General features: G+C 44.5%; 1 protein-coding gene across 1 annotated transcript; it reads right to left on the minus strand.

Annotated features, from left to right (window-relative positions):
- Positions 1–12,852: 12,852 nt before the first annotated feature.
- On the minus strand, positions 12,853–13,713 carry LOC138297038 (integrase/recombinase xerD homolog). The gene has a single exon (XM_069236551.1). It carries the CDS (start codon positions 13,711–13,713, stop codon positions 12,853–12,855), a length of 861 nt encoding a protein of 286 aa, XP_069092652.1.
- Positions 13,714–14,038: the final 325 nt, after the last annotated feature.

Here is a 14,038-nt window from a genome sequence, read left to right on the forward strand (position 1 = left end):
AAGCCCTCTACGACAAGGGACCGGAATACCTCAACAGACGCCTCAGCTTCTACATCCCCACCCGCCTCCTCCGCTCCTCTGGCCTCGCACTCGCTGCTGTCCCTCGCATCCGCCGCTCCACGGCGGGTGGGAGATCTTTCTCCTTCCTGGCGGCCAAGACCTGGAACTCCCTCCCCACCAGCCTCAGGACCACCCAGGACCACTCCGCTTTCCGGAGACTCCTAAAGACCTGGCTGTTCGAACAGCGATAACCCCCCCTTTTTCCCCTAGCGCCTTGAGACCCGCACGGGTGAGTAGCGCGCTTTATAAATGTTAATGATTTAATTTGATTATTAATTGTGTTAGCCACTGGAGTTGCGCCGCCAGGTAGTAAGTTTCAAAATCGTGGACCGCTAGTCCTCCGTCTGTGGATTGTCTTTGGAGTTTGGTCAAGGCTACTCTCCTCCGCCCCTCGCCCCATATGAATGTTACCACCATTGTTTTTAACTCTTTAAAAGTGGCCCTGGGTATCCATATTGGGAGTACTGTAAAGAGATATAATAGTCGTGGAAGCACAATCATTTTAAGGATCACTATTTTCCGTGCTACAGATCTTGGCAAGGTTTGCCAAAAGGACATACAGGACCTTATGGAGCATTTGGAACTACCTATATTGTCCTCTAAGGTGTCTTGTGGATCATGATAGATTTTAACTCCCAAATATGTGAGACAACTCGGGACCCATCTGACCAGGCCTAGTCCCTGCGGGGGTGTCGTGGAAACTCTCAGAGGGAACAAACCGGTTTTATCCCAGTTCACTTTCAGGCCAGAGTGTCCCCCAAACTGAGACAGCATCTGCTGCGCTCAGGGCAAATCCCTATGGACATCCTCCAGAAATATCAATAGATCATCTGCGTAGAGGGCTATCCGATGTCGCTCGCCTCCCGCTATGATTCCTGGACCACCCTCTCCCGTTCTTGCCCCGGCTGCCAGTGGTTCCATTGCCAAGGCAAATAACAGTGGCGACGGGGCATCCCTGCCTGGTACCCCGCTCAACTGTATAGCTTCTGGATATTGTCTGCCCTGTGCGTTCTAGCTGTGGGCTTGGTATATAAGAGTCTCATCCATGAGATATATTCAGGACCTAGTTTAAACCAGGACATCACAGTGTAAAGGAATTCCCATTCCAAGCTGTAAAAGGCTTTTTCTATAACTACCGTTAGGACTCCAGAGGGTGTGGCTGTGGCGGTCTGGTCTCCCATGACTGCCAGCAATCCACGAATATTGCCCGCTGTGTTTCGCCTGGGAATGAATCCTGCTTGATCTGGGTGTATTAGTGTAGTCATATATGGAAGGAGTCTAGTTGCTAAAATCTTACTGAGGATTTTGTAGTCAAGGTTCAATATGGATAATGGTCTATAGGCCCCAGTTTCCGTTGGGTTTTTACCGGTTTTTAGGAGGGGAATTATGACCGCTTCTCGCGCTGTTGCGGGCAGCTCCCCCTGCTCTTTAGCAATCCTGTATAAATTCTCCAATCTTGGTGTGAGTATGTCTATGTAAGTGGCATAAAATTCAATAGGTAGCCCATCTGTCCCCGGGGTTTTCCCTCTAGCCAGGCCTCTTATGGCTTCCTTAATTTCTGGCTGCGTAATGGCTCCTCCCAACAGTTCCGTATACTCAGATGAGAGCGAATCGAGTTGTAGCTCGGATAAGTAATTCTCAGTGACTTCCCTGACATAGTCGACTTTACTTTTATACAGTTGTTCATGGTAGGTCGTGAAGTGTGAGTTAATTTGCTCCTGTCCATATATATGACCCCCTTGCTCTGTAGCTAAGTCCAATGTAGCCGGGGTCCTATGAGACTGTGATACAACCCATGCCAGCATTCAGGCCTCTTTGACTCTCTCTCCGTGCGCTCGTGTAAGGTAGTTTCTGTAATCAAAGCACTGGAGGCGCTCTATACAATCTGCTACTACTGCTCTGAGCTCTAGAATTGAATTGAATTAACATGGAATTTTGTAGGTCCGGGTTCCCGGATCTATTTCTCTCGGCCTCTCTTAGTTTATCACCTGCCCGCTCAGTGTCCCTGAGAAGAGTCTTGCGCACTCCCACTGCTCCCGCTATGCACCTCCCCCTTAACACCACCTTAAAGGCATCCCATTCATTCAGGGAGTTATTGGTGGATGCCTAATTATCCTCAAAAAACTGAGTGATATGCTGCCGTAGTTCCCCCTGGAAGAGTGCATCTTCCAATATTTCTGGTTTGAGCTTCCAAGTGGGGATACAGGGGGGAGAGCCCCACCTCAGTGATAACAAGAGAGGGTTGTGATGAGAGAGTGTGCGGGCCAAATATTCTGCGTTGTGTACATGCGGGTAGACATCCGGCATGCAGAAGAACACATCTAGTCTGACATGCAATTCATGCAAGTGGGAAAAGAAGGAGTAGTCTCTTTCGTCTGGGTGTAATCTACGCCAGGCATCAATCGGCCCCCAGTTCTTTTGCCAGGTCGAAAATTGTCGTGCTACCCTCATCAAAGGGGAATCATTTTGTGGTGGGTGTGAACGGTCCATAGTGGTGTCCCCCACACAGTTAAAGTTGCCCCCAAAGACCAAGGAGGATTGTAAATACGGGGCTAATAGGCCTGATATGCGTGTGAAAAATTCACCCTGGTCCGTGTTGGGTGCGTACACGTTAATCAATGCAAGCTCTCTGCCCTCCAATCGCCCTCGAACCGCCACAAAGCGGCATTCTGGGTCTATGAGGCTATCCAGCATCTGGAAAGGGACCCCAGCCCTAATCCACATTGGTGTTCCCCTCGCATAAGCTGAATATGAAGTGTAATATGCCTGGCCTCTCCATCGCTTTTGGAGCGCTTTCCCTTCTGCTTGAGATAACTGTGTTTCTTGGAGCATTGTTATCTGAATTCTCCTCCGCTGTAAGTAAGAAAAGATCTTATATCTCTTGGCCATCGAGTGCATGCCCCTTATGTTCCACGTGAGGTACTTGTATGAGTCTAATACTGCCATTCCGAAGTTTTTCTCCCGTCTGGACACGAACCTGTCTGTGCCATCAATCATTTCACAAATCTTAACAGTCTCACAGATCAGCTCCAATTCCCCTGTGAATTCTCTTTGTGGCTCACCTATCCCCATAAATGAAACACAACAGGTAACAACCCAACTCCCCATCCCCGGGACAAAAGTAAGAACGTCTCTCATCCAAACTTAAAAAATTATTTAACCAGTCTATTAAAGTAGGGGGTGCTCCTAGATAGAGCAGGAAGTATATCGCCACACCATCCCCCAATCTCAGGATGAGAAGCTCTCGGGGGTTTTGTAGACCCTGTCCTCCTGCAAATGCAGCAGTTCTCTGCCGTTGGGTCAGTCAGAGTTTTTGGTGCAGTCCGTTACGGTCGCGGCAGTCGCACTGGTTTTCCATTTTCGATCTCATTTTTTCATGTGTGAGTCTGGCTATGAGTCTCTCAGATGATATAGTCTGAAGTGCCCGGTGTCACGTCGGGCCTGTCTTTTCTGATGTGTGTGAGAGTTCCGATTCCTGTTCCGATTCTGATTGTTCTAATTCTTCTTGTATCCGTTTATAGGATCCTAGGTCAGATCCGCTTAATGAAGCAGCCGCTTCCATCGCTTTTTGTCTTTCCTTAAGCATTTCAATAGGGGAAGGGCTACCTACTCTGTGGGCTTTACTGTGTCTGCTTTTCCTCTATCGCTCTGTGTGTGAGCCCCTTGTCATGCGTGTACTTTCCTCTGGCGTTTGCATATCAATCCACCGCCAAATTTCTTCTGCCGTACTGAAGAATAGAGTGCCGTCTTTAGCCACTGCTCTCAATTTTGCAGAGAACATCATCCCCTATTGGATTCCCAGTTTGCAGAGTTTCTGTTTAGCGTCCCTGAAAGAGGCTCTTTGTTTCTGCACTTCTCTGGAGAAATCTGGGAAGATACAAATCACATGATTGTCCAGTGTGCTGTCTCCCTTTTTCCTGCTTTCACTAAGCAGATAGTCTCTGTCCCTGTAGAGGAGTAATCTAGCTATTATTGGCCTTGGGGGTGGCCCTGGAGGAGGGGGGCAAGCCGGGACCCTATGTGCTCTTTCAATCGCAAAGAAGGGAGTTAATCCATCTCCAGCTATGCCAGTGTTTCTTTTTTGCGGCCCGTTTTACCCATCTTCTGCGCCATCCAGTGTACTCACTTCAGGTGTCTTTGCCCCCCTCCTCCTGGTCTCATCGGTGTAATGGGCTGGGCAGAATCACCGGAGGATCTGTCTCTCCCCTCCAGATTGTTCAAGTCAGTGTTAAATCCGAGGGAAGGGCCCACAAGCCAGCCCCCGGGTTTCGTCCAGTCCCGGGGTGTCTGTGCACTGCACACAGAGCCGCAGAGCTCCAGTAGGGACCCCTGTCGGTTCCGCTCCAGCCCCCCCTCTATCGCCAGGAGGGTAAGCCGCCAGAAAGAGAAAGAAAGGGCCCCCCACCGTCCTCCGCCAATGCGTTTCTCCAGCCAGTGCCTTCATGGTAAAAGGGGCCGCCCTGGCGCCAACAATGGTCGGAACAGTGCAAGAGCTCCTCCACCGAGCTGTCTCTGTTATAAATAGGCTCCTCTCGGGGCCCAACTCCCAGCCGTGGCCCCCACGTAGCTAATCGGGGCCGCTGCTCCGCTCCGGATGTCCCCGGGACCCCTCACCTCTAATCGGGAGAAGAAGGATGCCTCTGCTCCCTCCCGGGAGGCGCCGGTTCTATTTTCGCGACCATGGCCGCCATCCTGGTTTGTTCGCGGCTCCGTGCTGCTCCGCTTTTGTGCTTCTAAATTCGAGCCGCAGTCTGGGCAACCATCTACCGCCCGACCTGCAGCATCCCCGCACCTTCAGCCACTCCGTTGGCTGGGTTGGGGGCCTTCAGACCTGCAGGATGTCCCAAGATAGGGGAATCTAAGACAGGAGCCTCACGAGGAGACTTCCACCATCATGGCGTCCGACCACGCCCCCCCACTTTTGATTCTACTTTGTGCATGGAGCGAATGATGAACACAAGTCTTGTGGGTTTAGGTGTTATACTTGTATAGGGCAAGAGACTCCCAGATACATCGTTTTACACAGTGGTAAAAGTCTGCCCAATATAGAAAGGAACTATTGTCAAATAGAGAAAGGAGATTCTCATTGTAGTTTTGGCTTGCAAGCATTAACATGAATTTTTGTATGGCAAGCCTTTCTGCAGTCCCAAAGGTAAGATGTCTCCTTGTATTGAGAAGCAAAAATGAAGCTGGTGGACTATAATTTTACATAAATGTTTGTATGGCAAGCGTTTTGCAATAGTAAGGGACCATCAAGCTCTGACAACTGCTTTTGGAAATCCAGAGGGTAAAATGTTCCTTGTAGTGAGAAGCAGAGAATGAAGCTGTTGGACTATAATTTTTTATTTTTTAAGGACTGGGAAAGGAATATAAGAAAGCTGATTATGTGCCTGGACATCCATCTAAGACTGAAGAAGATCTAGGATGCATTGCTGAATAATTTATATGTTTCATAGTCAAATTTGCAGTGCATGAGGTGGTTTAAAAAAAGAACAGGTAAATGCATAAATGATTGATGATGCAATTCAGAACTAAAAGAAATAATGACAATGAAAAGATGGTAGTATATTAACAATACAAAACCATTTTGATGTGTCATAAGTAAGACATTTATTATGTTCAAAAACATTAAAACTGAGTTAACTGTAGTCCCATCTGGTATTGTTTTAAGAGATATGTGGTTAGTAATCCCACACACATTGCAGAAGCACGTTATTGACATTGTGCAATGCACCCTGTGTTTCTCTCTTCCCCCATGTGCTGATTTCCCCTCCTCCCTTTATTAGTTTCCCCCACTTTTTCCTCCATTGCCCCGTCACCCATGTTGGGCGTAGGATCTGCAAACTGCATTGGCAAAGCCAATAAGTCCAAAAGGAAGGACATATAGGCAAAGTCAAGGCTTGTTCCTACTTGGCATATAACAGGTGTACTAGCCATTACAAGATTAAAGAAATACTCCACATGGATAAACAGGAAGATGTCTATTAGAGTAAATGTTCAGACAATGCCAACATTCTTGTTCACCATCCTGCTGAGTCCCTGTAGGAACTATATACAATTATGAAAAAGATAGGGAGGGAAGGTAAAGAAAAATGAGGTACAATGAAGACAGAAAAAATATACCAGAACAAAAATGTTAAATTGGAAATATTGTTGGATAAGAAACAACAAGTGATGATGTCCAAATGTAATCGTTAATAAATGTAATTGCTAATAAATGAGTGCAATGGAAATTACAGCACAAGATGAAAACATGATAATAACCAGGAACAAGTCACACTTCAATAAATGTTGTTATAAAGATCTAGGAAGAGGTTTTAAATTACAATTTAAGTAGCAGAATTAATCCGGTTTAAAAAGAACAACAAGGTCAGCAGAGCAGAGACAATACCTGAAGACACTTGATTATAGGAAAGTGACAGCTGGAAAATTCTAAATATTTTACTTAAAAGATCTACACAGGTTTTCAAAATAAATAAATAACTGATTGAATGGTGTTGAATTTCTGTTTCATTTGTCTTTTTTTCTCCATCTTTCTTTCTAAACAGAGTTTTGTTTTGATTCTTTTCCAAAAACTGAAAAGGGGAAACATGACATTGTGAGTGGCATGGTTATAGTGATGTCAGTAGTAGAAAATAACAGTGATGTCAGTAATAGAATGTTATATTTGAAATGGATTCCACAGAAGTTCAGTTATGCCAGGAGAAGTAAAGGCGCTGTGATGTTTGTGAGGCCTGAGGCCTATGGTTCACCGAGAGTAAAGTACATACATGGAGGGTCCTGGGTTTCCTGTGTTCCACATTACATCACCTTTTATTATACATTCCCTATTTGTGTGTTGCATTTTAACTTGTGCTGCCTATTGTGACATTGCTTCTGCATTATTAACTTGCTTTTTCTTTTCCTCTATTGTTTTTCTGTGATCCTTTGAATCATGGTGCCTTCACTAAAAACCTGTAAAATCCTTCTTGCCTCCACTTGACACATTAAAGGAATGACTTAATTGAAAGTGATATATGAAAAGGGCTCCTATAACACTTCAGTAGCTATCTTAGGTGTGGTCTAGAGACTGACTCTCCACGCTCATGTACTAAAAAATTTTTTATAAAAATAAACAGATATCTACATATAGATGAACTTTGAGAAAACCCTCTTCAACATTTAGGGCCTGAGTTAGAGTTTGGAGGAGGGGTTACTCCATCATAAACATGACGGATATCCTGTCTGCCATGATACGATGTCCATAGCAATAACAGAATCGTAATACTGTGGATGGGATATCCATCAGATTTGTGATGGATCAGCCCTATCTGCCAAACTATAAATCAGCCCCTTAGCCCGTTCAACTGTCATTCACATTTTGCTTCCACATGCCACAACACACAGCACGGCAGTGCTTAAGTTGTAAAATAATAAGTACCAAGCCCCAGTGGTCAATTTGTAAAAAAGCAAGCAACAATGCCACCTTTATTCACGGAAAGCCACCAGGGCTCAAACCATCCACTGCCCCTTCTAGGTCTATCAAATAGCAGTTTCATTACTTACTGCTAACCATGTGTGACATTTTCGACTATGTCTAGCTACCTCGATTTGTAGAAGTGGACTAGATACAGTAGTTAGTTATGTTTTTTATACATGGAACTATAAAACACATTTCTGGGCTAAAAAAAGTCACCAAGCACCACCATGTGGTTGTCAGTCATAATAAAGTACTAGTGTTTGCAAACAAGAACTTTGCTAATCACAAGCAAACACTGACACAAATAAAGCACTGCAATAAGGGACAATAGAGCACGTGACTTCAGCCATTATCTCCCTCACACTGTGAGTGACAACGTTCTGAATTATCACATGTGCATATTATGGGCCTCATTCGGATAGCGGTTGGACTTCTACATTATAACTGGCAGTTGGGCCACCAGGGAACCACCAGCTCCACCAGGATCGGAGATGCAAGCAGTCTGCAGGTGGCGACGGTCTTAATCCTCCAGGGCAGCACTACAAGAAGCGCTGCCTGGGCATTACGACCCCATTCTCTGCCAGCAGTTTAATGGCAGTACTACCACCATGAAAATGCTGGTGCAGAACGGGTGCAGGGGGGCCCAGTGGGGTCCCTGCACTTGGCATGGGCTGTGCAGGCCCCCCCCTGGCCAGCACCCTTGCAATGGTCACTGTCCTCAGATAGTGACCATTGCAAGGGTGATGGTGCAACCTGCACTCTACAACATTGCCGCCGGCTCGATTACAAGCCGGAGACAATGCTGTAGGCTTTTTCCCGCTAGGGCCTTGGGTGGAGACTCAGGTTTCTGCCTGCTGACCTAGCTGGAAACTCTTAATGGGGCCTGTGGGGAGGTAGCCAGTACAGCGGCAACTTCCCTGTTGGAAGTTCGGCAGACAGTGTAAACCGTCCGCCGAACTCATAATGAGACCAAATGTCATTAACAAAAATTTTAATAAATAATGCACACTCAGATAAAAGTACTTTGAGTCAACCCTATTCATTAATTGGTCTATTCAACCGTATTTTATTTCTGCACTCCACAGCATACAGCAAGGCCAATAAGTCAGTCGATTTCAGCTATTGACTTTCTTGTAGTCTGGGAGTGAAATCATTTTGTCTCATTTCATGTACGGATCATTGACACCCCTGAGGTAAACATAAAATAAAATATCACTTTACACTAATATCATTCATACAAAAAAAAAAGTTATATATATATATATATATAGAGAGAGAGATATATATATATTTATATAGATATATGTATTTTTTTTTTTTTTTACTGAAATAAACAAAGGTTACAGAGACGAGATAGTTAGGAAATAGAATTTCTAAAAAAATGTAAATTTACTTTAAAAAACCGAGGGTACAGGTACGTTAAAGTGTCACATTTTAAATGTATAAAACCATAGAATTTTACCTGTACAACAGTGGGGAAAGTGTTGGACTATGGAGGGGTTACATTTACCATTCCGTTTCGAGTCAATGCAACAGTAGGGATGGTGTTGGACTTCAGAGGGGCTAAATCTACTATTCTCACTCCATGTTGTGCAACAGTCTGGAAAGCGGTGGATTCCGAGAGGTTCAATTTACTATTCCCACTCCACTCTGAGCAACAGTAGGGAAAGTACTTATTTTACATTACATATTTGAATAACTCTATTAGTTTAGAAAGAATATTAAACTCTTAATATGAGCATTATTAATTAAAATTAAATAAATAAATATATATATATATATATATATTATATATAAAACAAAATGAAAAACAAACCATTTGCATGATTAATAATAAATTAAGTAGATAATTATCAATTAGAATGTATATTTACTATTTAATCATAATTGCTTACTATTTAAAAATAAATGTAAGCATTATATAATATTTTAAAACTAAAATTAATAAAATAATGATTTAATTATTACTTATTTAACTTCCCACACTATACCCCTAAAAACCTAGCAGCAACAAAAGCTGAAATAATACAATAAGAAATAAGTATATTACAATTTACAGAACTGATAATCAATTAAATAATTATTTAGCAATAATGAATTTGAATTATTTATTATTTAATTAAATTCCCACCCTATTCCCTTTACAAACCTAGCAACCCACACCTAAAATATATAAGTATTGCACAATTTACATAATCAGTAATCAATAAAACAATGTATTCTAAATTGTTCATTCATTGTTAATTATTTTTTACTTAATTAACCTCCAACCTATACCCTTACAAAACTAGCAACCCACGCCTAAAATATAGCTAAATTACAGAATTAATATCAATCACATAATTAATTAAAAACTATGAATTAATTATTACTTAACTTCCTACCCTTTACCCCCACAAACCCAATAACCTGCTGCAACATTATAAATTAATAAGTACATAAACATTGTAAATCACTTAAAATTATAAATTATATTTTAAAAAACAATAGCAATTATACAAACAATAGTAACACATACAATTAATATACAAACTAAAACACATTAAAATAATTAAAAAACATTATTATTTGCAACTATATTATTGAACACGAAACTAAAAACAACAATATTGTTAAAACAATATTACTGACCTAAACAATTATCTCACTGAGAATGATATTTTTGCATTACAATGTTTTTTTAGGAAATGTTATATCCGATATTTGTCTCCCGATATTTAGAACTTGATATTTTGTCCAAACCGTGCATGTACACCCTCTGTATAAAAAAGTGCACTTCATTGCCAGTACTGATAGAGTACCTTACTTTGTGAATATTTTTCTTTCCTCTTATACTTTTTCTGTTCGTTAATGAACATACTTGTGTGCTCAAAATATTTCTTTAGGTTACATTAATTCAAAGCCAGTAATATATTTTCCTTGTTCCATTAAAAATCATGTTTTCCTGCAATGTGCTTTCAAAAAGGATTTCAAAAATCTGTTGTAAGTACACCTTCCTGCCAGGAAGCACCCTTACTGTTCTATTAAAGCTACACACCATAGTTACTTTTTTATTCTATAATTGTAATTGCAGACATATGGTTGATTTTTCAGGTGGCACAGTTTTATTTAGTATTTTTGTAGAATAGGATTGCAAGAAGAAAATGACATGATACACCATACTCCCAGTGTGTTTTTATTGCGTCTATTTCATACAGCTTTTGTTAGATTGGCTGCTTAATAAGCACCTAGCATCCACCTTATTCTTCTTCTCTATCTCGTAGAATTAGCTCGTTGTTCACGCTGTTCTACATAACAGAATAGAGTGCTTGAAATTTCAGATTGTGTCGATTCTTATACATTTTGTGGTGTTCTTTGAACAAGGCTAGTTACATGCACTACCTTTGGTGGAACATAAGTACCTACAGAAGAGGCATTTATGTAAAAGTCACACAGTGCAGTGCAGTAAGTCACTCTGCTGCTCTGAACTGTATGACAGAGAAATGCACTATATTTAGGGCAATATGGCACATTCCTGCCTTTTTTCCTGTGCTGGTGCCCTTTTGGTAGCCTAGCGTCAATGCAGGCACCGTTGCATCATGGTGCAAGAGTGCCTGCATTGCATGCAGAATTGTTTTTATGCAGGAAGGAACACCTTCCTGCACAAAAACAATCCTGGGAGGCATATTCCTCTTTCTATGTGTGCTGCAGAATACACTGCACATAGAAAGAGGAAGTAATGAAGAGAAATAAAGATGTTTCTTCTCATGCCTCTCCGTGGAAGGCGTATCTTTTTGGTGCATTCAAGGGTTTGGGACAGAGTGACCAAACCGAGACTCGTTTGTGTGTGTAAAAGGCCGCTTTATTGGAACAGGTGCCCCTAGACCTACTCCGTTGGCCTTTGCCTTACAAAACTAAGACCTCACTAGACATCGAGTCACCTACCCCCGCCCCTCCCCCTCCCCTACCCCGATCCCTCCGCCCCTTCTTCTCGACCTGTCTTTTCCTTCCTCTTGTCTCCTTTACTTTCTCCTGACCTACCCGCTTCTTTGAACCTGGCCGCTACTGAGCAGTCTCCTGCCTGTCCTTGTCTAATTAATGTTCCCCCCCATCCTAATACCTGACTTTCCCTGCCAGCTCCGTCCTACCCCCGAGCTTTTAATAGCTGCCCTGCAGCTGTCCCCACCTTGGCAAGCACCTGTCCAAGCGACGCCTACTTAACAACAGCGGACACCTGTTCCAAGAAAACCCCTAAACCAGCATAACGTGAGGGAGGGAGGGTGGGGAAAGAACAACACAGAGCCCGTCTGACTGCACCCTGGCCACCAGGTCACCTTTCCAAAATGGTGCCTGCGCCCACGAAATAGCCGTTTACATACCCATCCCACCCACCTTAATTGGCACCCCAGACGTCTAACCACGTCCCGGGTCGTGGCACCTGTCCCAAAAACCCCGGGGGGGGAACTCCTCGTTCCTCCTCTTCCCCCCGAGGCCCCATTGGGATAGAGTGACCAAACCGAGACTCGTTTGTGTGTGTAAAAGGCCGCTTACTCCTGCCTGTCCTTGTCTAATTAATGTTCCTCCCCGTCCTAATACCTGACTTTCCCTGCCAGCTCCGCCCTACCCCCGAGCTTTTAATAGCTGCCCTGCAGCTGTCCCCGCCACCAGAAAAAGGCCCAGACTTTTTCTGCCCCCCCCCCACTAGGGCTCCTGTAGTAAACTCTTGAGCTGCTCCCTCAACTGTAAGAGGTATAACTCCATTCCAACGAAAGATAAGTGCACCCCATCATCCCTAAAGAACTCCACGTCCTCAAACCGTATGTCTGCATGCTCCAGGAATGATATTCTGCGCCCCGCGCAAAATCCCTTCATTTCTTTATTAATCTTACGCCTGGCCCTCTCGATGGCCCCCGGTTTCCTGGCTCCTCTCCACACCCGACACGGTATAAACGCCGTAAAAACAATGTGACAACCTTTTCACTGCTCGCTCACCAACTGTAGATCTCTTTTCATGACCTTTAGCAAATTCAAACCTGTAGACCTTACTAAATCGTTCTCCCCCAAGTGAACACAAAGTAAATCCGGACAATGCCCCCTCCCTCGCGTTGTCTGAAGCCGAGGCACCAGCTCTTCCCACTTCATTCCCCCTTTCCCGATCCACGTCACCCGATAACGTTCTGTATCAAATCCCAGGTTGCCCCCTGCAGCAGTCCTTCGTGCCTGTCGTTGCGCCCATTTAACAAAGGAGTGCCCAATCACCCATATCTCCAAGTAGGCTACTTCTGGCCCCAGGACCACACCTGAAAAAGAGAATATATATGAAAATATCCCATTCTCCCTCTCCCTACGTTCCCTTAACAATCACCACCCCGCACATACCGCCTAAAGCAATCCGACCTCCATCTACCCAACGCCATCATCTCCTCTCTATCCCAACCCTTGCCTCCTGCCTCTGTAGCCACCCCGATCCGAAAGGAATGCGTCCCAAATCTCTCTGCATCGAAGCCCATACCCGATAACCCTTTTCGCAATATCGCCAGAAGCTGCGCCGCAGTCACCTTACGACCGTCCGCATGACAGAAAACCGGACCCTCCGAAACCACTGACTTCGAACGCAGTTGGACACCCAAATTAACTGGGCAAATGTCCTTGTAGGGATAACGACGAAGCACGACCGTGACCCCAAGACCTTTTTGATCAGTTTTAGATTGCCGAACCCACAGCGCCAACCCTTCTCTCACCGCCCGAACCTCCCTCCATAAGATCCCCGATTTCTCCGACAGGCCCAGTAACTCCGATACACGAAACGCGCCGAAAAACATCCACGACATCAGTGTCCGGAAGAGAATAACCTCGTGATCATCATAGCACAAATCTCCCAGCATCGTTATCAAGCGCTTTAGCATTGCCAGCGATATCGGTTGGTGCTCCAGACCCTTTTGCCCAAAAGATTTTTCCCAACCCTGCAATATTCTCATTCTCAATTTCCCCGCCGATGGCGGGTAACCCCATACCAGCTTACCCATGAACCCGAGTGCCGACAACTTACCCGAAATCGTGACTCTCGACTGACCCTTACCAATCAAATCCATAATGAACTGTATCACATCTTCCACAACCTCTTCCTGTCGCTCCCGCCGTCGCGCCCCAGATCCCAGGAACTCCTCCCATGCTTTCGCATAAGCCTGCCTCGTAGACGGCACCAAAGAGTTCATAACCAGTCGAAGCATCCGGGATCGCCTACTCTCCACAGAGCCTCCGGCATGCGAATTCTTCTCAACGCCACGCCCGTGGTTAATCCATGGAATCGCTCCCACTGCGAACGGGACAAAGCATCCGCAATGTCATTATTCACCCCCGGAACGTGCTTAGCACTAAAATGTATGTCATTCCGCAAGCATTGAAGGACAAAAACGCGTAGCAGCTGCAACAATCCTGCCTCCCGCGCAGACTGCCGGTTGACCATCTGCACAACCGCCAAATTATCCACACGAAATAGCACCCGCGAATGCCTCAGTTCCTCGCCCCACAAGCACACTG

The sequence above is a fragment of the Pleurodeles waltl genome, chromosome 5 (genome assembly GCF_031143425.1).
Source record: "Pleurodeles waltl isolate 20211129_DDA chromosome 5, aPleWal1.hap1.20221129, whole genome shotgun sequence".
NCBI lineage: Eukaryota > Metazoa > Chordata > Amphibia > Caudata > Salamandridae > Pleurodeles > Pleurodeles waltl.

Excerpts from the sequence above, each read along its gene's own strand:
- LOC138297038 (XM_069236551.1), bottom strand. The coding sequence starts at position 13,713 with ATGAACTCTTTGGTGCCGTCTACGAGGCAGGCTTATGCGAAAGCATGG.